Source organism: Acipenser ruthenus, chromosome 6, assembly GCF_902713425.1.
Source record: "Acipenser ruthenus chromosome 6, fAciRut3.2 maternal haplotype, whole genome shotgun sequence".
In the NCBI taxonomy this organism is placed as follows: domain Eukaryota; kingdom Metazoa; phylum Chordata; class Actinopteri; order Acipenseriformes; family Acipenseridae; genus Acipenser; species Acipenser ruthenus.
The window spans coordinates 79,157,116-79,182,105 of record NC_081194.1 but is presented as its reverse complement, the minus strand read 5'-3'; the positions used below and the strand labels follow the sequence as shown (position 1 = coordinate 79,182,105).

Here is a 24,990-nt window from a genome sequence, read left to right as displayed (position 1 = left end):
TATATATATATAAAAACACAGACTCAACACAGCAGCTCTTGAGCCTCTATTTAAAAGTTTTAGACAGCAAAAAGTAAACAAACCAGTTTATGCGTGCATACCCTTAGTGAACTCTATAGAAAGCAATCTGGGACAAAAATGCGTTGTGCTGCTTTAGAGCGAGTCAGAATCTCATGGGACAGAAATGCCTCAGTTTTATATAGACCATATATATATTTTTTGTTGTGACTTTCTGTCATTGGAATGTAATAAACGTGAACCAAAACGGTGAGTTTTCTCTCCCTTCACTTTACAACACCATTTCCAGGTTTTGTTTTATTTGAAGTGTTTAAAGTTCAATTTCAGTTTTCATTTGCTTGCTCAGCTACAAAAAGGCACAAGTAAACCTCATGTTATTACTTTATGAAAACGTGTCGATGGCCACTGTTTACTGTGAAGAAACGGCAATGGCAAGGAATGAAAAAAAATAAATAAAATGTGTTGTCAACTTTACGTACTATTTATTTTGGGAATAAACAAAACAACGTTTAACTTGAACTGCTATTTGGCATCCTTTGTTTTGTAGTTAATTCACTGGGGTAAAGTAAGTCCTACACAACTTATTCTTTACTCCTGAGATATTTTTTGAACGTGCTACATATTGTAAGGTCTTCATAAAGGCAACGTGCTTCCTCCCATTTGTAAAACTGGGTTTAAATGACTGAACTTGAAACTGGCATCTCTGGTTCACATCTTCTCAACCGGTGTAATGCCGAGGAGTCTCATACCATTGGCCAGAACACCACAGGTACCCTTGAACAGCTGCAGTCTCGCCTGTAGAACAATAAACACTGGTGTTACTGCCCTGCAAAGGGAGGGGGTGTATAGTGCTGGAGCAGGTAGCTCTGAAGACTGGGACACAGAGCACATCAAATCTGCTCAAGCATTAGTTTGAAAAGGAGAACACAACCTCCTTGTTATTTTAAACAGGATTCAAATACTGTAACTTGTACTTAATCAACAGAGCCTTACAAAACCACAAAGCACCTACATATAAAACCCTATTGGTTAATTGCAACCAACTAATTGCAAATGAATGGGGTCCTTGCTTCTGGACTATGGCGAGTACTGGCTAGTATGGTTCTACGTGCAGATAAATTGCATTAAAACACACGGAACGAAGTTTGGGATCAGCTGATCCCCCTTAAGCACCGACCCCAGCTAACTGACCATTTCTATTGTGTGTGTGGGGGGGGACATGAATGTGAGTGAGGAGAGGGCAGCAGCAGAGTAGTAGGAGTGTTGCCTTCTTGGCTTCTTGGTTAGACTTCTTATACTGGATAATTACAGATGATTAGCCAATGGTGACTTTATGACTCAATGATTTTATGGTTCCATTTATCGAGTGGGTGAAAAACGGTTTGATAGTGATGTTGGCTTTAAGAAACTGATTTCCTTCCTGCCCTTGTTGCTATAGAAACTAGTTTTAAAACCCATAAACCACCATGCAATTTAGGGGCAGTCAAACATGTTTATCAAATACAGCAAGACTAGTATTTTCATTTAATGGCAAGTGATAATATAAACCATTTGCTGTTTAAATTCTTTACTCCCCTGTGCTCCGTGTGAATGAAATGTGTGCTAACAGGATCCATTGTACGCTTCCAGAAAATGCTGATTTTCCAGATTGTAATTACTGTACCTGTGCTACTTCAGAGGAGCTGCCCTTCACAGGTAGAGTTTTATGAGCAACAGCTGCCAGGTGACTACAACATAAGACAGAACAGCAGACTTATCAGAAACAAGCACCTTCCCATTTGTATTTCTATTAATGAGTGTGTTTCTTAAAGGAAAGGTGGGTTTGAAAATACTATTTGCAAATTATGTATTATATATAGATATATACACACACAGTGCCATGAAAAAGTATTTGCCCCCTGTCTGATTTTCTACATTTTTGCACATTTTCCACATTGTATTTGGTCAGATTTTTTTGTGGGTTGTAGTAGTATATAGAGGGAGTCTGAGAGAAAAAATGACACCAAAGTTTGGTGCTTCTTTCATTTGTTTGGTGTGCAAGGTAATCAAACATGCAATCTTCAGGTGTGAAAAAGTTATTCCAATAAATTTACTATTTAAGAAAACAGTATATATACAGTTCCGGCAATGTCTAAATCAGATTGGCAGATTTTACAAGAATTGAAGTCAAAGTAACTTTCATTTCTTACCAGTGTAGTGTTATTTTCAGGTACGTGTTAAAAAGAGGTACCCGGCGCACTGTGCTTGCTCATGCATGCCTAAACAACTCTGGTACGTTATGCTGTTTTCGGTCTTTTACATCTTTTTCAATTTAATTGATCATATTTTCCTTTTTATGTAATTTTTTATCATATTTTTCCACCATTATGAAAATTGTATATGAACATTTATCATATACAAAACATTGGGTCTTGTAAATTTTTTTTACTTGTGCACCTTTGCGGTGGACTTGTCATGAATTGTTTTTTCTTTTTAGAGAAATTGATTGTTTCCAGTTTAAGTTTGCAAAAGAATAATGTATAATTATAATTGCACATGTACCAAAATCTGACAGTGTACCACTTTCTGACATTACACCGGTCAAGTTTAGGTACGCGTACCACATTCTGACGATGTACCACTTTGTCACACTACACTGGCTCTATAGTCCAGATCACAGCTTCTATCAAACTGAAGAACAACAGCAGATACATTCAAACAGTATTTAAATTCCAATTCCAAAAGAAAAGAAGATAGTGACAGACAAGTTGAAAAAGGCATGCAAATAGAATAATCAAGCTAGAAAAAATCAATCAAAATATTTCTTTTTGAATTTTATTTTTAGTATTTGTGCAGGTAAACTGTTCCCCCACTACTACCACTAGTTTAATGAAAATTGATTTGAGTTTGTTTCAAGGACTTGACTACAAGTATATATATATATATATATATATATATATATATATATATATATAGAGAGAGAGAGAGAGAGAGAGAGAGAGAGAGAGAGAGAGAGAGAGAGAGAGAGAGAGAGAGAGAGAGAGAGAGAGAGAGAGAGAGAGAGAGAGAGAGAGAGAGAGAGAGAGAGAGAGAGAGAGAGAGAGAGAGAGAGAGAGAGAGAGAGAGAGAGAAAGAGAATCTTAATTTTAAAACATTGCTGTAATGTTTGTAATCTGAGCAAACATTTCTTACCAGAGTGTTAAGAGAAAGTTGACAAGGTGTTTGGGCTGAAGGTCTTTAGAGGACTGGTACAGCACCTCATCATACCTGCAATCAGAAACACAGAAACTCTGCACTATCCGCACGCCAGTGTGAACTACAACATTCACAAATGTTCTACTTAACTAATATTGTACAGATGTCCCGTTATATTCAGGTTTTTACCAAAAAAAAATCCTGGGTTAAAAAAAATAAAAAAAATAGTCAAAAGTTTACATACCCCAATGGAAATGCATCATTTCTAGAAATTTTCTCGAAAACAAATTATAGGAAAAATCTTTTGAAGCAAAAGTTTTGCTTTTGAAGATGAGGAGAAAAAGTTACAAGAAATAAATGTTTACAATTATTTATTTCAGCAATTATTTTTTTTTTTCAAAACTACAAAAATGCTAATTCAAAAGTATTCACACCCTGGCAAGGAAAATAAAATAAATAGCTAGCTCGCAGGTGTGCTCTCAGCTAACAATCGCAGCTTACCGGAGAAGGTGCTGTAGTATTGCCGTAGCGGGAGGATCCTGCAAACAAGCTGCTCTGAGAGACTTCTCATCCCCACCTCCAGCCCCGCACAGGCGCTCCAAACTGCATGAAACAAAACACCATCATTCCTCGTCCTCACAGACAATAAAACACAACCCTTACCTACAGCTATGGCCAAAACACACCATCTGCTATTTTATTGAGTTCAATGGTAACACCTCTTAGTTTTGCTTTTTGTCTGCTACATGAGAAGCACTACTACCTATTGAAATGACTGAAGCGGTATATAATCCCATCAGTGAGCCATAGCACACTATGATGCATTTTTAAAAAGCATTGCCCAATGTTTGCATTGATGGTTCAAGACAGTAGTAGGTGTTAGGAAAGGGTTTGACCATACCCTGTACTGATCCCTTCTTGTACACTATCTCTAGTCTGCAGCTGGTCTGCCAAGGACACATCAAATAATTTAGTGATGAATAAAGCTACTTTCCATCCCATTCTGCCATTCATTATGTATATTTTAATATAAATTATCTGTTCTAGATTGCCATTTATTGTACAGCTCTGGCCAAAAAGTTTAGCATCACCTTATAGAATGAACTAATTTTGCTTCATAAAGTCGAATGAAACCTGCTGAATAATGCTACGTTAACATGCTGAATTACACAGCGCTTTGTAGTTTTCCATATCCTTTGTTGGTGAAAATGAAGCTGTTGAAGTTAGTGCATGCGTGTCACTTGGCAGCAGCCCGAGAGTGGGGGGTGTGTGATGCCATAAAGATAACAAAGCTATGTTCAAAAAGATATGATCTGTGTTTTAAGTTGCTCAAAACTGGAATCAGTTAGAATCGGTTTAAAAGGCTAGTCTTGGGTAATAAAAATAGCTGAGGGTAAGAAAAATGTTTTTGCTGTTATTGGGTAAGTCTGGGGTGGCGGTGGTAAGTGACTGGCTTGTCACTAGTGCTCCTAAAACCTGTCCTCCCTTGTACAAGGTGCAGCTTTTTTGAGTGAAAGGTGGATGCGGCAGAGTTGCATGGCTCTTTGATAGAAACAGCTTCATTTCTTTGACGTTTTTCCACCGATGATGTGAATGAGAATGGAAGGCTGGGAGCCCAGCTAACAAAATTTCAGTTTTTTGCAGGTATCAGGCTTTTAAAGACTGTCACCCACACCTGTGGTGGCTTTAACAGACTCGCTGAGAGCAGAAACTGACCCAAGACTGTCACCGCTATTGGAAGCAGACTGATCTTTGGGATACAAATTGAACATTTGTGAAACTTTAACAGTGTTAAAATGTTGTAATAACTGTACTATGTTTTAACGAATATAAAGCCAGCAGAAATACTAAATGAATTGTTAAAACACACTTCAGAAAAATGTTTTAATGTACTCTGCATTAGTCTATGAGAATATTATATTCCTGTTTATTCTAGTATAACAGTAGAAATTATTATTATAGAAATCATTGTAAGTCTGAGTAAAGGAGAAGCTGGGTTGACCAGAAATACCTGTGAAATCGGCTAAACACTCATTAACTGAGAGCTACCAGTGCCAAAAGGCATAGCCTTGAAAGAAAAGGCACAAGTGAGCATTTCATTAATTAAATTAGTTGTCTACAGTGTAAGTTCTTATTAGGAAGGTAGCGACTTTAATTGGGATGATGTTTGTGAGCCAAAAAACACAGAGTCTTTTGTATTACAAAAGAAAAAGCAACTTTTGGACAGAATTACATTTAAAACTAAAAAGAAGTGTTGCATGTATTGAAGTTTTACTGTGATGGAAAACAGAAGTATGTATTACAGAGGAACTGTTAAGTTTAAAAGTGAAACAATGTAATACAAAGCTGTAACCTAGTTTATTAACTTGGGCTCATGCATAAAGCTACAAGCTTTTTGTAAGTAGATTTACTGCAGGGCTCTGCTTGCATGAGTAACACAGTATTAGACATTCAAAGCTGGTTTGCTGGTCAGCTGTGTCTCCTATCAAGACCTTGCCTATGTATAAACTGTTATACTAACAAATTAATGCATGAGCGAGGCAACTAGATGAACAGAAAAAAACCCGTTTAGAAACAGGTTTTAAACTAAACGCAGAGCCTCTTTAAGAATAAGAAACTCTATCAAAAGAGCCAATGTGTGTGAGTAAAGTTAAAATAAAAATAAGTGTTTTATTTGAATAAGATTTTACTGAAATAAAACATAGAAGCCTTGTTACAGGAAGACTGAAAAGGCAGAGAATGAGCCTCTAGTTTAATTGCCTCAAACAGAATATAAGTGTAAATGTTTTACTATAACAGATGATCTGTTAAGTTTGAAAATAAGACAATATAGTGTAGACTGTATTTAATAACTTTAGTACCCAGTAGACTTACTGAAAGAATAGAATTGATTGTTAACCTTGCCTTTGCTTCCTTACAGCAATGCGGTGCCAAGCGTGAACAAAGAGAGTCCTGGCAATTGAAGCGAGACTCACTGGTTGTCAGCAGTTTGAATCCAAGGTCTCTATAATGAGTGATTTTCTCATATTAACTAACGAAAAGTACCTTTTGGTAACAGAAAAAGGAGGTGATGGTGTACTGTCCATTACTTCATTATATTATAGAAATTGAGATGGGGACCTCTTCTCTGTAGAGATACCAGCATGGCTTCATGCGGTGAATTTGGAAAAGCGCTGACAGTAGAATTAAAAAAAAATCTATAAAAGTTGAGGCAAGACTTGAGTCAAGCATCACTCGACTTGCTAACTACAAGTTGCGTGGTCCATACTCTGAAGATCTCTGAAAAAGCTGGTTGCTGTTTGGTCGTATTCAGAAGTCTGCCTTTAAGACAGCGCTTGTTTTTACATTATATCCTGTGAAGGCATTGGAACGTCCAGACTGCCTATTAGCTGGGATCCGAAGTGGTCTGTAAACTGCTCAATCCATTATTAAGCATTGAATAAACTGAAGGAGTACTAATATTACTCTGATTCGTTAACACTTCAAATTTGAATGGGTGTGTGATTGTTCTTGATTACTTAAAAGTTGTCTGGATATACTAATATCTGTAAGTCAATGTCACGAACAATTCACTTACATCTCTGTGTCCTCCTTAAACGTCTCCCCTGAGTTTAAGAGTGTGCTCAGAGCATAAATATATATAAATAAAAGTATGTGGAATCTGACAGGCTGTATGTTAATAAATGCTTGCTTTGCTTCCACTATATAAACTGTAAAGGTAAATCCTTTGCAATCCTCTGTACCGTGGAGTTTATCCAGCATGTTATGCCCAACGTGCTCCAATTTCTGCTTCAACAAAAACTACTATGCTGAAAGTCAATTGAAGTAAAAGACTTTGTGAAGTTTCTTACACAAACATAAAAAACCTACATCTTTAACTAAAAACTGACAAATTGAAAAATGTGACATTTAAAAAAATATAACATGAAATGCTGTACTATGATGGCTTCCGGTAGACTTATGTGATATCATTTTATTGGTTCTTTGATTACATGATGTTAAATAAAAGATCTACTTTATGTTCATAAATATATAAAAAAAAAAATTTTTTTTTTTTTTTTTAATTGTTTCCGGGGTATTTATTATTTTTTCAAATGGTTTCCAGGGTTTTTTTTTTTTTAATTGTTTCCGGGGTATTTATTATTTTTTCAAATGGTTTCCAGGGTTTTTTTTTTATTATTATTGTTTCCGGGGTTTGTTTTTTTTTCAAATGGTTTCCGGGGTATTTATTATTTTTTCAAATGGTTTCCGGGGTATTTTTTTTTTCAAATGGTTTCCGGGGTATTTATTATTTTTTCAAATGGTTTCCGGGGTATTTTTTTTTTTCAAATGGTTTCTGGGGTATTTATTATTTTTTCAAATGGTTTCCGGGGTATTATTTTTTTTCAAATGGTTTCCGGGGTATTTATTATTTTTTCAAATGGTTTCCGGGGTATTTTTTTTTTTCAAATGGTTTCCGGGGTATTTATTATTTTTTCAAATGGTTTCCGGGGTATTATTTTTTTTCAAATGGTTCCCGGGGTATTTATTATTTTTTCAAATGGTTTCCGGGGTATTATTTTTTTTCAAATGGTTTCCGGGGTATTTATTATTTTTTCAAATGGTTTCCGGGGTATTATTTTTTTTCAAATGGTTTCCGGGGTATTTATTATTTTTTCAAATGGTTTCCGGGGTTTTTTTTTTTTCAAATGGTTTCCGGGGTTTTTTTTTTTTTCAAATGGTTTCCGGGGTATTTTTTTTTTTCAAATGGTTTCCGGGGTATTTATTATTTTTTCAAATGGTTTCCGGGGTATTATTTTTTTTCAAATGGTTTCCGGGGTATTTATTATTTTTTCAAATGGTTTCCGGGGTATTATTTTTTTTCAAATGGTTTCCGGGGTATTTATTATTTTTTCAAATGGTTTCCGGGGTTTGTTTTTTTTTCAAATGGTTTCCGGGGTTTTTTTTTTTTTCAAATGGTTTCCGGGGTTTTTTTTTTTTTCAAATGGTTTCCGGGGTATTTATTATTTTTTTGTGATACAAGTCAAGCAGATGAACTCAGATTATTAAAAAGTAATCAATTACATTCCCATGCATCAGAACAGTAGAGCCACTGTTAACATGAGCAGAGAGAAAGTCATGTGCAGATGCAGGGCTGAACAATACAACTAGTTCAGTACAGGCTGGGTGGTGAGTGTTCAACAGACACTGTGAAAGAAAGATGCCTCTGTTCTACACACTTGTGCTTTGACAGCCTGGAGTTACGAAGCGCTGCTACAATTGGGTTGAAGAAATAAATCCAATATTAATAAACCTACTGTATATGCTGCAACCCCAACTTGCCCTTTGCTATGCTTTGACCTTGATATATCACAGTAAACTACTGAGGACATTATTAGCACCTGCACAGTCTGGCGTGTGTGTACTGCAAGAACACCCCTGTATCTCCTTGGCTTTGCAGTACCCTGTCCCAGTCAAACTTGTAATCAGAGAGAAGAGGTCCTTTAAAATCCTGAAAAAGAGCGTGAAAAAAGAAAAGGAACAGGTTATGGTGATCCTCATTTTCTAGATTGTTTTCTAGGATGCAGTCCGTATCCAATCAAGTCTGAAGTCTTTTGGGAAGTGTGGCAGGGCAGAAGAGCCCAGCACGTAGATATGTGGCAGGGCAAAAGACAGCCCTGTGTGCAATTAGTGGGGCAGGGCAAAGTAACTCTTTCTGGAGCAAGTGGAACAAACTCCACAACACAAAACCATTTATTGACCCACCTATCCACTGTGGCTCCACTTCTTTTTAAACAACTGTTCAGAGCAATTCCCAAAGCAGAGCTCTCAGAAGAACAAACAGCCTTCGTAGACAAACTACACACACTAGAACCAACCATCAAAGACTACCAGTCACCTCTGTACACTCCTACAACACTGCAAGAGATCAAAGAACAGCTACATAAACTACAGCCAGGGAAATCCTGTGGGACAGACATGATCCTAAATGAGATGCTGAAATACAGCACTCCCAGACTACAGCAGCATGGATACAAATATTCAATGTAGTTTTCCAATCTGGACACTTTCCCAAAATATAGTCTGATGGTCTCATAACAGCAATATACAAGAGTGGTAATCAATTAGACCCAAACAATTCCAGAGGTGTGTGTGTGTCAACAGCAACATGGGCAGATTATATTGTGCCATCATAAGCAAAAGAATATTACAGTTCCTTAAAGATACTACAAAAAAGTCTGCTATTGAAACTGCTGCAGAATGGACTAGGAGGAAAGGTGTATGACCTGACCAAGAGGATGTACTCCATCCAGTATTGACTGCAAGGTCAAAGTCAAAGACAAAAGAACAGCTGCTTTCAGACAGAACAGAAGAGCGAGACAGGACTGCTGCCTGAGACGTCCTCTTTAACCTGTACATCAATGACCTGTCTAACAGGCTGGACTCTCCCTCACTCCCAGGTCTACAGCTCGGAGAGACACCAACATCAACTGTCTGCTTCATGCTGGCAACGTATGTCTTCCATCACCAACAGATGGGGGCTTACAACAGAGCTTTAAACATGTTAGACCAATACAGCAAAACATGGGCGCTGAAATGACATTAAAAAAATATAAAAATGATTTCAGTGGGGAACTACTATAGCAACAACCAGCTACAGCTATCTAGGAATAGTGCTGCATGCTTCAGGAAGCTTCAAACAAGCAGAACAGTCACTGCAACAAAAAGCACTGCAGACATTCCACGCCGTAAAGACCAAATTCTTTACAATCAATCCACCGGTCAAAATCTGGAACAAACTCTTTGACTGTGTTATTCTGCCTATTCTCCTCTATGGGAGCGAAGTCTGGGGTCCAACCTTGAGCCTGAATTACAATAACTGGGATAAAACCCCCAACAGAAAGTATGCATGTGCTATTGTGTAAAAATGTGCTCAAAGTGCACAGAAGTGCTTCAAACAATGTAGAGCTGAGCTCGGGCGATACCCACTACTGCTCCACATTGAGAGACGAGCCGTGGGGTTGTGGTTACACCTGAAACAGAGCAACCCAAAATCATTCCAGTCCATAGCCAGGAGCAATCCGACACAGTGAGTCACCTTGTAAAAAAGATTTTACAGCAGAGCAGGAGGGACATAACAAACTGGAACAGCAAAAACAGAAACTCCCAAAAGAGGCTGATCAGCAAGGAATCTAAAAATCGATTCATGGCACACTGGACTACACAGATCAACAAGCACAAAAAATGTAAATGCTAAAGGGCACTGCATAGACATTATATAAATCGCAGACTATTTAGGAAAGGTCAAAAGCCAAACACACAGACAAACAATGACCAAATAAAGAGTCAGTGACCACAACCTGGAAATAGAAACAGGCTGACACCAACAGAGCTGGAAACCTCTGGAGAAAAGACTGCGTGTCCAGTGTGACACGAATCGAACTGAAGACAAGGAGCACTTCCTTCACTACTACTCAAAATATACCAAGATAAGAAACCAGCTCTTTACAGAGAGCTCCCAAAATATCTCTAACTTTAGGACACCGAAGGATGAGGATAAGATGGTAATTATTCAGGGTGTGAACAGCAACACTGCACCAGACTCCACTAGGGGCTATCTGCTCCCATCACACTTCCCTTACAGAAACTCCCTTCCATTACACATGGGCGTATCAATCTTTTTATGTGTCTGTTGAAATATCTTTTTATTACAGATTTATTTTCTGTAATCATTTGGTATGCTGTTTTTATTAATTTTGTATATTATTATTTATTTTGTAATTGCTTTGACAATACTTCTGCTATAGTCATGCCAATAAAGCATCTTTGAATTGAGAGAGAGAGTAAAAACCAAAAGAAAACAATTGCTACTCGTGAACAAGATGCAATGATAGGAATGAATGAAAGCAGCTGCTTTACGATCGCACTTTTAATTTGAAATATTGCACAGTTAATGACCTGAATCTTTTATACATAGACAAATATTGCTTCATGATTCATACTCCTTCATTTGATCAAAATACTGTAACTGTATTGTAATTGTCAATGTGGATAGCGATATTGCTTCTGGCTGCCAGAGTAATGAATGGCACACACACATTTTGATTGGTAAATGTCAGTACATTTGCCAGTACTGAAGTATGTTTAATGACAATTTACATTTAATACAAACAATCTGCTAAGATTACACTGTTGCACTGTCCTGCAATTCTACAGATTTTTTAACAGTGTAGCCTACACAAGAAAAGAACAACACAAAAATAAAATATATAGGTTTGCAGTTTATTTCCCAGCTGTTTTGGGACAGATTTCGATTGTGTTTATATAGCATTGGTAACACATCTGAACTGGAATAATTGTTTTTGGTGGATTACAGTGCTTAAATACCTATTATTTATTCTTTTAAAGCTCCTCGGAACCACAGAAATGATGCAGGAAATGTGATCCACCAGCAGGTAAAACGGAGGACAACTTTAGAAAATAGGAGGCTATTTTTTAACGGATTAACCGGTAGAAAAATTCAGCTTATTTTGCCGTTTCCACCGAAAATGAAAACTCTTTCCAAAATCGGGCCCTATGTGTTTATAATTTGATTGTAGTAAATGAATTCTTACCTGGATAATAAGGGCGCTGATTCCCACCTTTTCTGCAGTGTCTTCTGGGTCCTCCAAGTCTTTGGTTGCTGATCAAAATCATGAGAAATAATGATTACAGTAGAAGAGCTCAAATATAGACGGTTTGCATTTATTGCACAGTCTATTTAGACCTTTCTCATAATATCAGAGTTAATGAAAAACACAGATTACAACATATTAATCTTCATCATGAACCTCAATAATACCCAGTGAAGAGGAAAAAAAGGGTTCATGTAAGTAACTGAGTTGAACTTTAAGAGAAATCCACAGGAGCAGAATTACAGGGAATGGCAGGGAATGGTTTGTAACATGAACTGAAATGTACATGTGGAGGCTAGTGGTTACACCCATGAGAAAGGGTTATTCTGTACTGGGGTTAGAAGAGAAGATGTTTTCTAATTTCTGTGTTGCTGTGCTCGGTCTTTTCCTTCTATTCGAATTGTGCAAGTTCTCAATGTTAAGGCACCCTTCTTTGGGTCTGATATATGGAGGTTGTTGGGGTCTTGCCCTGCCTTACTTGTGGAGAGGCTCATGTTTTGCAGCATTCTGGAGCGAGCCTCCTCTAACACATCCTCCAGGAAGACAACATCACCTCTCCGGGTCTTCATCCCTTCAACCAGCCCAAAGGGGACATGCTGGCAGCTGTAACGGGACCAAACACATTGATTTCAGGCTATAAAACTGCCAGCGGAGGTTTCTAATGCTTTACTTTCAGAGGCTTGAGTTTCATGCACTGTGCTGCCACCCTTGAGTGTTTACCACAGTACATTTGCATGATAATTCCCCATGCTTTTCCCATGGTTATACTATGCATTTGCCATATTTCACCATACCTCCCTGTGCTTTACCATGCTTACCTATGCTTTCACTTTGATTTATTACATTTTGATATGCTTTTACAATGGTAAACTTTATGTATGTGGAGTATCTGTTTGCATTGACAACAGAAAGTGTCCATGCTAGTGCACGGTCTGGGTTACTTAAAGAATGAAAATGTCCACCAAACAGAAGTAGCAGACTACAAAGCACGCTGAAGCTTAATTGCCGGAATATATTTGAGAAATGTGCATTTTAAGTCAGAAACTGCATTACTATATCATAATGTTTTGTTTTTTTTAATTCATAAAATCAAATGTTTCTAAAGGTAAAGAGCATATGTTATAAAATCCACATTACACAATATTTTTAATAGTGCATAGGATCTTGAGGGTTTGCTAGAGATCCAATTACACAGCGTTAACACACTGCCTGCCATCGATTATTCTGTAACATAAAAAAAAAGTAGACGATGAATCAACAGCAAAATGAATCCCCCGGTACATTCCTTGCACTCACCGTTCAGCCCACTGATATCCCATCACCTTCAGGACTTGAAACAGCTGCTGGAAATGAGTTTGCTGACCTTTATCCGTCTTAAAAACAAAATTAAACAAATGAAATATGCAAGAGCATGTCCGGTCTTTTACGTGTCAATGATAAAACTATACGGTATGTGCAAACTTACCACATAAATCATCTCGTCAAAATTCCATGCATTCATTCGATCAATAGCAGCTGCAATATCCCTGTAAAATGTGCACCCCATTACACATACAGCTTTGGAAAGGTAACTACCTATCTAGCTACATGATGAAGTTATGGAGGTTGTTTCCAATAAAGGCACTGAACAATAAACTGTACTTGAGCTTATCATTCTCTCACTTTACTTGCCTGGTTATGTAAAGAGACGTCCCATCACTTCGCACCACAGTGACATAGAACGACATGTTGCTGGCTGGGGAGAGATCAACCACACCAGTACCTCTCCTGACATAAAACAGCCAATATAAATCAATGCTAGTTACAGTACATACATAGGTCTTAAACATGTTGGGGACACATTTACTAACACACAAAAGCTACATTTACTGCGTCTAACTACTGGGAAGGTATTTAGTATTTACCATGGCAATGTAAAGCACTGCATGAATTGAAGAAGGCTTGTGCATCTATTTCTAATGTCTAATAAAACGTACACACTGCATTATGTATTGGGGGACTATGTGAATGCCACAGTGCGCAGCGTGTTTCATTGAACTGAGCCGTCCCTCTTTTACAGCACTGGGGTGTTTGAGCTCTCATACTCGGTTTTCTTCAGGAGTCCCTGCGCTTCCAGCTGGTTTAACACCTCCTGAGATTTCCCCCGGTATAGAGATTCTCCAGAGTACTGCCCAAAGTGCACACCTAGACGCTGAACAAAAACACAGACTGGGTAAAGGACTGGGGACACGGTTTCACCAGGAGCAGTTTCAAAAGCGACAACTTTATGGGCCATTCTAGAGCCTTGTCTGGTAGAATTGGAGTAGTCATGTATCCATCCAGCAATACAGATTCAGATCTAAATACTGTCACCGTTTAAATACAGTGCAGATCTAAATACTGTCACTGTTTAAATACAGATTCAGATCTAAATACTGTCACTGTTTAAATACAGATTCAGCTCTAAACACTGTCACTGTTTAAATACAGTGCAGATCTAAATACTGTCACTGTTTAAATCACTATATACACCACCCCCTGGCATTTTACACATACATGGACAGCATGCACAGTTCAAATGTAGGCTTATGTGCTTAAAGCCCAAACCTCTATAAATGTTCAAATGTATTGCTTCAGTAAAACAATGCAAGCTTGTGTGGAGTTTTATTAAGCAATGTAAGCATATTTCAGCCACATTAGGTTATTTTCTTTTAAAAGACAAAATGAGTTAAATTAGTGAAGGCACCCGGCTGTCAGTATTCAGTATTAAGACTGACATTGTACATATATAGACAAACACTGAAAGATATTTCAGGCAAACAAAACACTCAATGACAAAATTGTTTTTATGGCTTACTAGCAAACATTCATTCCATTGACATTTGTAGACTTTTTCATGTTGTGCTTGTAAAAGAACCATTTTCATGGCCTTGGGTTAAATAAACAGTTTTACACCCATTACTTCAACAAATAAAAAGCTGAAAACATATTTAAAAATTGCTGGATTCTTTGCTTTGGAAAGGGCACACCATACACACAAAATTCTTTAAACAAATACAAAGATTAATTAGGGCTGTCAATGATCACAACCTTTATTTGTGCACCACGAATACATCTACACAATGTCTGTGATTAAAATCGCTTGTATGCAAGCTCCTGGCAGACAAAACTGTGGGAAAAACCAATCAAGCAGCAAATGCTTGCTCCTGAGGAAGCAACAGCAGTCTGGTGTGCCTGAGGGTGTGCTTCAGTTTAGCGATGAACACACATTCTTTTTAACAAATTAATGCAAATATGATGTGGTTGCAGAGATAAACACAGTGGCTATGTGGTCCAGTGGTTAAAGAAAAGGGCTTGTAACTAGGAGGTCCCCGGTTCAAATCCCACCTCAGCCACTGACTCATTGTGTGACCCTGAGCAAGTCACTTAACCTCCTTGTGCTCCGTCTTTCGGGTGAGACGTAATTGTAAGTGACTCTGCAGCTGATGCAAAGTTCACACACCCTAGTCTCTGTAAGTCGCCTCGGATAAAGGCGTCTGCTAAATAAACAAATAATAATAAATAATAATAACATCCTTTTATGGAAGGCTAAAAGCTTCTGCCCAAAAGTAACCAAATTTCTTTCCCTGCTGAGACACTGGCTACCTGGGAATGTGAACATCTCAAATGACAATTGGATTGGGAATGGCCACAGATGCACCAGTTGGTTTGCTATAGCTTTCAGACTGGTGACCACATACCTGCCACTGACTGCCGCTAGCGACAGGAACCGCCACCTTGCAGAGAGGCATCTAGCTACCAGTGCAGGAACAGTGCGAGAAATCCCCTTTAAAAAGATTGCCTTCTTGCACCACCGTCTATGCTGGACAAAACCTTGCTGGAAAACCTTTAGTGCTGCACTAATGCTGATAAGCATTGCTTTGAATCGGTATGCTATCCCTTCTGCTGCAAATCTTAGGAACTTCGAAAACTCATTTCAAACCTCACTGAACCAACTGTATCATAGGGCAACAGGGAACCATTTTTATTTTTTTTAATTCCCCACTCAGCTCAGGAGAACTGAAGGTTCAGTGCGTCCTGTGACCACACGACCGAGCCAGCTTCCTCTTCTACACCTAAGAACTCGGAGCAGATGTCAGCGAGCTACCGGCCTCTGGAGGACAAAGGCCAGCCCTGTAGTAGGTGTCAGCCTTTGAGCTCAATGGGCGCCTGGCCAGCAGGGTTCCCTGTAGCGCGATGAGGAGAGACAATCCTTGCCGGTTTTGTCTCCCTAATCAGTGGGAGCACCAAGGCCTCTTGAATCCCCCAGCGAAGACCAGAGACTTTGCACAGCCAGGACGCAAACCTGCACTCCCGACTATATGACTCACCCTGCACACCATGCGGCTGTGCTTTTACCAGGAGAGACACTCAGGGACCCCTGCGCTCCCTGACTGTATGACTCACCCTGCACACCAAGAGGCTGTGCTTTTACCAGGGGAGACACTCAGGGACCCCTGCGGTCCCCTGACTGTATGACTCACCCTGCACACCACGCGACTGTGCTTTTACCAGGGGAGACACTCAGGGATCACTGCGCTCCCCTGACTGTATGACTCACCCTGCACACCAAGAGGCTGTGCTTTTACCAGGGGAGACACTCAGGGACCCCTGCGCTCCCCTGACTGTATGACTCACCCTGCACACCAAGATGCTGTGCTTTTACCAGGGGAGACACTCAGGGACCCCTGCGGTCCCCTGACTGTATGACTCACCCTGCACACCAAGATGCTGTGCTTTTACCAGGGGAGACACTCAGGGACCCCTGCGCTCCCCTGACTGTATGACTCACCCTGCACACCAAGATGCTGTGCTTTTACCAGGGGAGACACTCAGGGACCCCTGCGCTCCCCTGACTGTATGACTCACCCTGCACACCACGCGACTGTGCTTTTACCACACGGCCGCTCGAGGACCCTTCTAATTCATCTCTGCAGTACTTTCCACACCTTGTAGATTCTTGCATACTCTTCAATACTGATTTCTCTGAAGTGTCGCCAGAGTGATAAAGCCTGGCTGTTCCCATTTTCAAGCCTCCTAAAGAATTCCTGTGCATTATTCTTTACATTCTCATCGTCTTCAGCTGCCTTATTGACTTGCACATAGACCTAGAAAACACATAGAAAACATGGATACATTTTGTGTATTTATTTAGTCATTGATTTCTAAAAATATTTTTCTGAAGCATGCAAGGCTAATGCAGAATAGACTATTTCAAATAGTAAAACAAAAAGTGGTTTTGCTTAAAGAATCTCTCTTAGCACTAGGCCAATCAACCTAGACCCTTCCAAGACAGCAAATAACTCCATTGTAAAACACCCTTTTTCTTTCGCCAAAGACATTTCTGAATCACTGTGTGAATACTAACAGCGTTCCGAATGAACGAAGAATCCTCTTGAATATAAGTTATGGTCTCCTGCTGTATTTGACAATCCTATTCATAGATTGAGTGGCTTACATGGATTTGTTGGTTTTACAGTCTATACCCTTTTTTCTTTCATCATTTTGCTGAATGTTTAGACGGCAGTTTGTAACTATTCAATGTTTTGATCAGCGAGTAGCTTAACAAGTTGTTCATTCATGTCAAATCAGACCATTTGATCTAAAGCTTTTACCCTTTAGTGCACTTCACAAGACTAATACCTACATCAAAAAGGTGCTGTAGGGGATTTGCTTTCAACTGTTCTTCTGAGCCAAACTGCTGAAAGCCAGCTCCCAGCAAACCTACAATCATAACAACAGCTTAAAATAGACAGGGCACTGTAAAGCAAGTAACACATGACCTCGTCGCATCACACTAACCCAACTGCTTAAGAAAAAAAAAGAAAAACATATCCTACATGGAAATTCAAACATCTATCTATCTATCTACCTATCAAAATGAAACCCACTGAAACTGGTGAAACTGTAACAGCAGCAGTTTTCCTTAGAAATGTAACCATGGTAATGACCCGTTGGTCAAACTAATGAAAATGTAAAAGATATAACCCTGGGAAATCTCCTATAGCATTGTATTATTGTTTCATATAACCCTGGGAAATCTCCTATAGCATTGTATTATTATTTCATGGTAGACGGTATTGGCATAATCCTCTGAACAGCAGAACGCCAATCATTAAGGAATAGGCTTACTCCTTCATTCATTACATAAAGAAAAGTCTGTTCTGATGGGTTATGAAAACACATTTTATTCCTAGAGCTTTATCCAAAAACACTCCATGGTAAATATAAAACTCTACCACGGTAAAATGGTAGGTTCAAATGTTCATGCAGTAAAACTAAAAGGAAGGTAGTAGAATTATTTGCTTTGACTAGAAGTCTTTCCCATTGTCTGTAAAGAAAGACTTCTAGTGGAAACATGTTTCAAAGAATGACATTATCTTTAGTATTACAACATATCTTCAACAAAAAAAAAACTTATTTGAATAACTGAAGGCTTTATAATGAATCTGTGTAGTTGTGACACCCGAGTTTACATGTAAATATCCTGGAGGCGTAATGGGACTATTGTTCAAGTTGTTGTGCAACAATATCTGCTCCGCTTCTGAGAACAGCGTGACCTGGTAATAACCTACACAACATCCTTGCGTCTCCTTCGCAATCCCTGTTTAAAACAAGTCACTGTCAAGAACCTTGCAGAACAATTCCACAGGGGAATGTTCAGCACACTTTTACATCCTGGTTACACGGAAAGACACTTTATAGGATCAGTGGTTAATTGAACCAACAGTATATTGTATTCAACAATGGTCTTTGCTGTTTAATACACAATCTACCGCTTTATTGAATGACGTGATCAAACTGAAGGTGTACAAACATTAGAAGGGTTTAACAAAGAAAAGCAACATACATTTTTGTTTGCACTTACCAAACTGCATGCCCCAGTCACCAAGATAATTGATCCTTGTTACAGAATTGCCCAGAGCTTCTTTTAGGTTAGCTATGAAGTTACCTGGCCAGAAAAACATAGGCATCAGAAAAGATAACAAAAGATAAGAAATGTTATCTAAATTTGCATGAGAAAACAATTCAGCTACACAATGCTGACAACATTTTAACCACCTAAAAAAAGTTTAACTTTTTTATTATTATTATTTTCAAATGAACAACTTGACTAGCTGGTAACTGAGTGCAGTGAAGAGACCATTGGTGTGTTAAAGGCACTGTGACAAGCATCAGAAGCGACTATGTTTACAACAGCAATAGATGCAGCACAGCATGCCTGTAGAGCCATTATTCCTGAGAGTAATGGAAAAGACACAAACTACACAAACTGCACAGAGGCGACTGTTCTGGTGAACAGACTTCAATTCAGATTTCCACTAAAGGAATTAGAGGAGGCAGTCAGTGAGCACAGAGCACTGGTCACATCAACACCTTGAAACATTCCACTGCAATACCATCAGACACTGCTGCCAGAAGACTCCACATCTGGAGATCCTTGTACTGCTAATGTTAGGGAAGAACGCAGTGTACAACTACCTATTGAATGTAAATATAAACTAATGGGGCTTGACAATGCAAGCCAGCTTAACACAAATCACATTGCTTTAAACAGCACTTACCAATGATAGTGGAGCGTAAGTGGCCCACATGAAATTTTTTCGCAATATTCGGTGAGCTGTTGACATAATGAAACATAAGGCACAGTATTACGTTGCAGGTACAGCTTGTCATACACAGAAGTGAAAAACTCCCCAGGCAGCAGACCTCTGTGACAGTGCTGTCATTGTGTGTGTGTGCTCTGTGACAGTGCTGTCATTGTGTGTGTGTGCTCTGTGACAGTGCTGTCATTGTGTGTGTGTGTGCTCTGTGACAGTGCTGTCATTGTGTGTGTGTGTGCTCTGTGACAGTGCTGTCATTGTGTGTGTGTGCTCTGTGACAGTGCTGTCATTGTGTGTGTGTGCTCTGTGACAGTGCTGTCATTGTGTGTGTGTGCTCTGTGACAGTGCTGTCATTGTGTGTGTGTGTGCTCTGTGACAGTGCTGTCATTGTGTGTGTGTGCTCTGTGACAGTGCTGTCATTGTGTGTGTGTGCTCTGTGACAGTGCTGTCATTGTGTGTGTGTGCTCTGTGACAGTGCTGTCATTGTGTGTGTGTGCTCTGTGACAGTGCTGTCATTGTGTGTGTGTGTGCTCTGTGACAGTGCTGTCATTGTGTGTGTGTGTGCTCTGTGACAGTGCTGTCATTGTGTGTGTGTGCTCTGTGACAGTGCTGTCATTGTGTGTGTGTGCTCTGTGACAGTGCTGTCATTGTGTGTGTGTGCTCTGTGACAGTGCTGTCATTGTGTGTGTGTGCTCTGTGACAGTGCTGTCATTGTGTGTGTGTGTGCTCTGTGACAGTGCTGTCATTGTGTGTGTGTGCTCTGTGACAGTGCTGTCATTGTGTGTGTGTGCTCTGTGACAGTGCTGTCATTGTGTGTGTGTGTGCTCTGTGACAGTGCTGTCATTGTGTGTGTGTGCTCTGTGACAGTGCTGTCATTGTGTGTGTGTGCTCTGTGACAGTGCTGTCATTGTGTGTGTGTGCGTGCTCTGTGACAGTGCTGTCATTGTGTGTGTGTGCTCTGTGACAGTGCTGTCATTGTGTGTGTGTGCTCTGTGACAGTGCTGTCATTGTGTGTGTGTGCTCTGTGACAGTGCTGTCATTGTGTGTGTGTGCTCTGTGACAGTGCTGTCATTGTGTGTGTGTGTGTGCTCTGTGACAGTGCTGTCATTGTGTGTGTGCTCTGTGACAGTGCTGTCATTGTGTGTGTGTGTGCTCTGTGACAGTGCTGTCATGGTGTGTGTGTGTGCTCTGTGACAGTGCTGTCATTGTGTGTGTGTGTGTGCTCTGTGACAGTGCTGTCATTGTGTGTGTGTGTGCTCTGTGACAGTGCTGTCATGGTGTGTGTGTGTGCTCTGTGACAGTGCTGTCATTGTGTGTGTGCTCTGTGACAGTGCTGTCATTGTGTGTGTGTGTGTGTGTGCTCTGTGACAGTGCTGTCATTGTGTGTGTGTGTGCTCTGTGACAGTGCTGTCATTGTGTGTGTGTGTGCTCTGTGACAGTGCTGTCATTGTGTGTGTGTGTGCTCTGTGACAGTGCTGTCATTGTGTGTGTGTGTGCTCTGTGACAGTGCTGTCATTGTGTGTGTGTGTGCTCTGTGACAGTGCTGTCATTGTGTGTGTGTGTGTGCTCTGTGACAGTGCTGTCATGGTGTGTGTGTGTGCTCTGTGACAGTGCTGTCATTGTGTGTGTGTGTGTGCTCTGTGACAGTGCTGTCATTGTGTGTGTGTGTGTGCTCTGTGACAGTGCTGTCATTGTGTGTGTGTGTGTGCTCTGTGACAGTGCTGTCATTGTGTGTGTGTGTGTGCTCTGTGACAGTGCTGTCATTGTGTGTGTGTGTGTGCTCTGTGACAGTGCTGTCATTGTGTGTGTGTGTGTGCTCTGTGACAGTGCTGTCATTGTGTGTGTGTGCTCTATGACAGTGCTGTCATTGTGTGTGTGTGTGCTCTGTGACAGTGCTGTCATTGTGTGTGTGTGTGCTCTGTGACAGTGCTGTCATTGTGTGTGTGTGTGCTCTGTGACAGTGCTGTCATTCTGTGGATGTGACAGCTGGCATGTACAGCATAATAGAAATAAATCCAAGGCTTGGAGTCTTACCTAAATTCCACCACAGTTCTTCCTTTCGGACGCTGATGGAAAAGTTCACTTTTGACCCCAAAATGTGGACCATCGTTAAAGACTTTCTGCAGAACTCTCTGATAAACACAATATTTCAAATGCATTTTTAAATAAAGTATTCCATGTTACATTTTGGTAATAATAGTTCAAGCCATAGTGAAGACAGAAGGTGTTACTGCTGGCAATGAATGTGCCCTTTACAATACAAAGAGTTATGTGAGGCTGGTGACATTCTTTACATGCAATTCAACGGCTCCCTGTTGCACCCTGCTGCTTAGTAACAAAGCCACAGGCCCTGAGCTAAACACGTCGGATCTCAATTCTGAGAGCGCTGTGGGAGGAATGCAGTTCCATATCTTCATTTCTTGATAGCCCAGCTTAACCACTTTCAGATAATTATTTGGCAATATATTGTTTCCTCAGAATTCCAGAGATGACCTTATAGTTACTGTGGTATTACACACACACACACACATATACAGTATATATATATATATATATACAGTATATATATATATACAGTATATGTATATATCAGAAAAGTGAGAACAGACCTTTTCTCTTTGACAATTACTTTGCTGAATGTTATATTAACTTAGCTGAGAGAACATTGAGGACATGCACTCATATTATTTAGTAAAACATAGATAAAGTACACAATTGTGACAATACTCACTTCTGCCAGGAGACTTCTGTTTATTTTAAAATGTATTGTTCCGTGGCCAACGCCAATCTCATCCACCACAGTGTCACATTTCAGCTGAAATCAAAGAGAAGGGGTTAATACTAAAACTAAAAATGAATGTGCAATACGCATCTTACTGTGCGTCATTCTGCACCTCTTCTAACTCCATGTCTTACTTTCTAACCACAGCTTTACTATAGAAAGTAAAGGTCATTTCTGAGGGTGGGCTGCTTGTCCCTGCTGAAAAGGGCTCTCATACATGTGAAAGGCTGCTACGCCTTGAGTCAATAAGTAAAGCAGATGTTATTATATTTTTACACTGACAGCACTGAAAGCATTACTCCTTCCAGCTAGAAGTCAAGAAGAAATGATTGCTGGTTAAAGCTTCAGAAAATGTCCGTCTCTATGCATCTCTTCTTTGTGAATACAACATAAACAAGCAACAATTCAAATGTGCCCCGCAGGCGATGATGTCTGTTTCACAGTCCCCTCAGCACTGACCTGGCACTGCTGTTACAATTCATAAGGTACCTGGTGAGCCAGCTCTGCTGTTTGAGCCTGGATATCTGCTGAGGACTCGATACAGCCGTTCTCTATGAGGGAGCTCACGGACACTCGGAAGTCAGCAGATTGCCTGGGAACACAGTGTCAACGAGGGCTTTTCAATGAAGGCAAATAGAGAATAAATAAGTGATTTGTGAATAAATAAGTGATCCGTGAATAAATAAGTGATTTGTGAATAAATAAGTGATGCATGAATAAATAAGTGGTGCATGAATAAATAAGTGATGCATGAATAAATAAGTGATGCATGAATAAATAAGTGATTTGTGAATAAATAAGTGATCCGTGAATAAATAAGTGATGCATGAATAAATAAGTGATGCATGAATAAATAAGTGATGCATGAATAAATAAGTGATGCATGAATAAATAAGTGATGCATGAATAAATAAGTGATGCATGAATAAATAAGTGATCCGTGAATAAATAAGTGATGCATGAATAAATAAGTGATGCATGAATAAATAAGTGATGCATGAATAAATAAGTGATGCATGAATAAATAAGTGATTTGTGAATAAATAAGTGATCCGTGAATAAATAAGTGATGCATGAATAAATAAGTGATGCATGAATAAATAAGTGATGCATGAATAAATAAGTGATGCATGAATAAATAAGTGATTTGTTAATAAATAAGTGATTCGTGAATAAATAAGTGATGCATGAATAAATAAGTGATGCATGAATAAATAAGTGATGCATGAATAAATAAGTGATGCATGAATAAATAAGTGATGCATGAATAAATAAGTGATTTGTTAATAAATAAGTGATTCGTGAATAAATAAGTGATGCATGAATAAATAAGTGGTGCATGAATAAATAAGTGATGCATGAATAAATAAGTGATGCATGAATAAATAAGTGATGCATGAATAAATAAGTGATTTGTTAATAAATAAGTGATTCGTGAATAAATAAGTGATGCATGAATAAATAAGTGATTCATGTTATTTTTTGTCCAAATGTGAAAGCCAAAAAATGGAACTGGCCTGGCCTGAAATAAAAATAAAAAAGCGCCACCTGTAGCTCTCCCTATTGTGTAAATGTTCTTGTAATGCCATCCTGTAACATATACACTCTACCAGATTCACTCAGCTGTTTTATTCATATCAAACAAAAAAAAGAAAAATTAAACATCTGGGAAACCCACAACAGTCTATAGCAATTTCATAAACATCAAACCTTATATCTCATAGGCCCAGGGTATATATTATTTCATAACAACATACTTTCAAAAATAAATCACTAGTTAAGTCTTTATGAATGCCATTATTTTTACTCCAAAGTTAAACTTTTCCCTGGAGCACAATCTTGACTCAAGGTTTCTATAATACTTTACCGTTTTTTGGAGACAGGGACAGCTGACACTGCTGTAATAAACGTCTCCTCTGGTGGTCCCAAAACCCGGGAGAGCTTGGGCAGAAAAACAGAACATCGATTTGATATTTCACATATACAGTATGCAATTACCCACAACCCCAATCAAAGCTATTCTACCACAGGGCCTCTACCTTATTCCTTGTGTCATAGTGCTTAGTATACACTTCGCATGTATGTTGCATGCACACTGCAAAATGAATCACATGCATTTTATAATTATTGACCCGTACATTCCAAAACGTTGGTCTGCGGCAAAGAAATCTCTTCTGAATCCAAACGAGAACTTTAAAGTGGTTGACACGTTCTGGACTATTACAAACCTGCACAGTTCTAGACCAGTTGGTTACACCTGAACCGTTCCAGAGCAGGTTCGATTCTCAATTTGCAATCAGATACATTCCCTAAAGGGACACAAGCACCTCTTCCCACTGAACTTGCTTGATGCTACTTTGTCATTCTACTTTGGCAGTCTTGCAAATCTTAATTGCAAAATCAGATCGTTAATAGTCAGGGCATGCACTGCAGAACATAAAATACAGCCGCGTCTAGTTAAGTTTAAAACGTCGTAACATTGATATTATTATTTGGAGTGCATTTATAGTTTATTAGCATACTGTAGCAATATATTTTCAATGTAGAAATTACCTGCGATGCTATTGCCCTTCGGAAATAACAAGCCATTTGCATACAGCGTCCCACAGATATTTATACAATTGCATAACGTTCACAGTATAGTGCCTGTTTCACTTTCCAAACACGTTGCTTCTGTCGCGGCTCTTTCTGATGACATTCACTGACCTCCGAACTCCAAGCTTCTCATACTGAACCAATG

At 39.2% G+C, this 24,990-nt stretch overlaps 1 protein-coding gene across 2 annotated transcripts; it reads right to left on the bottom strand.

Annotated features, from left to right (window-relative positions):
• Nucleotides 1–480: 480 nt before the first annotated feature.
• rars2 (arginyl-tRNA synthetase 2, mitochondrial) lies at nucleotides 481–24,950 on the bottom strand. 2 transcript variants are annotated; one of them, XM_059025851.1, is made up of 20 exons: nucleotides 24,804–24,949; nucleotides 24,118–24,191; nucleotides 22,740–22,842; nucleotides 22,200–22,283; nucleotides 21,503–21,600; nucleotides 19,430–19,485; nucleotides 18,733–18,816; nucleotides 17,512–17,588; nucleotides 16,814–16,972; nucleotides 13,931–14,037; nucleotides 13,518–13,613; nucleotides 13,312–13,372; nucleotides 13,143–13,219; nucleotides 12,325–12,449; nucleotides 11,787–11,854; nucleotides 8,574–8,683; nucleotides 3,694–3,795; nucleotides 3,190–3,264; nucleotides 1,682–1,745; nucleotides 481–813 (listed from the first exon to the last, which is right to left on the bottom strand). In XM_059025851.1, the coding sequence occupies exons 1-20, from the start codon at nucleotides 24,843–24,845 to the stop codon at nucleotides 727–729; spliced, it is 1,749 nt and encodes a 582-aa protein (XP_058881834.1). In that variant the 5' UTR covers nucleotides 24,846–24,949; the 3' UTR covers nucleotides 481–726. The 2 variants fall into 2 exon arrangements, with proteins under 2 accessions (XP_058881834.1, XP_058881835.1); XM_059025852.1 differs by lacking the exon at nucleotides 1,682–1,745 and having other exon boundaries at nucleotides 24,804–24,950.
• Nucleotides 24,951–24,990: the final 40 nt, after the last annotated feature.

Coding starts and splice junctions, on each gene's coding strand:
- rars2 (XM_059025851.1), bottom strand. CDS start 24,845: ATGCAAATGGCTTGTTATTTCCGAAGGGCAATAGCATCGCAG. Junction 21,601..22,199: donor ACAGAAGTCTCCTGGCAGAA/GTGAGTATTGTC, acceptor TGTGTTTATCAG/AGAGTTCTGCAGAAAGTCTT. Junction 13,220..13,311: donor TTGACGAGATGATTTATGTG/GTAAGTTTGCAC, acceptor TTTGTTTTTAAG/ACGGATAAAGGTCAGCAAAC.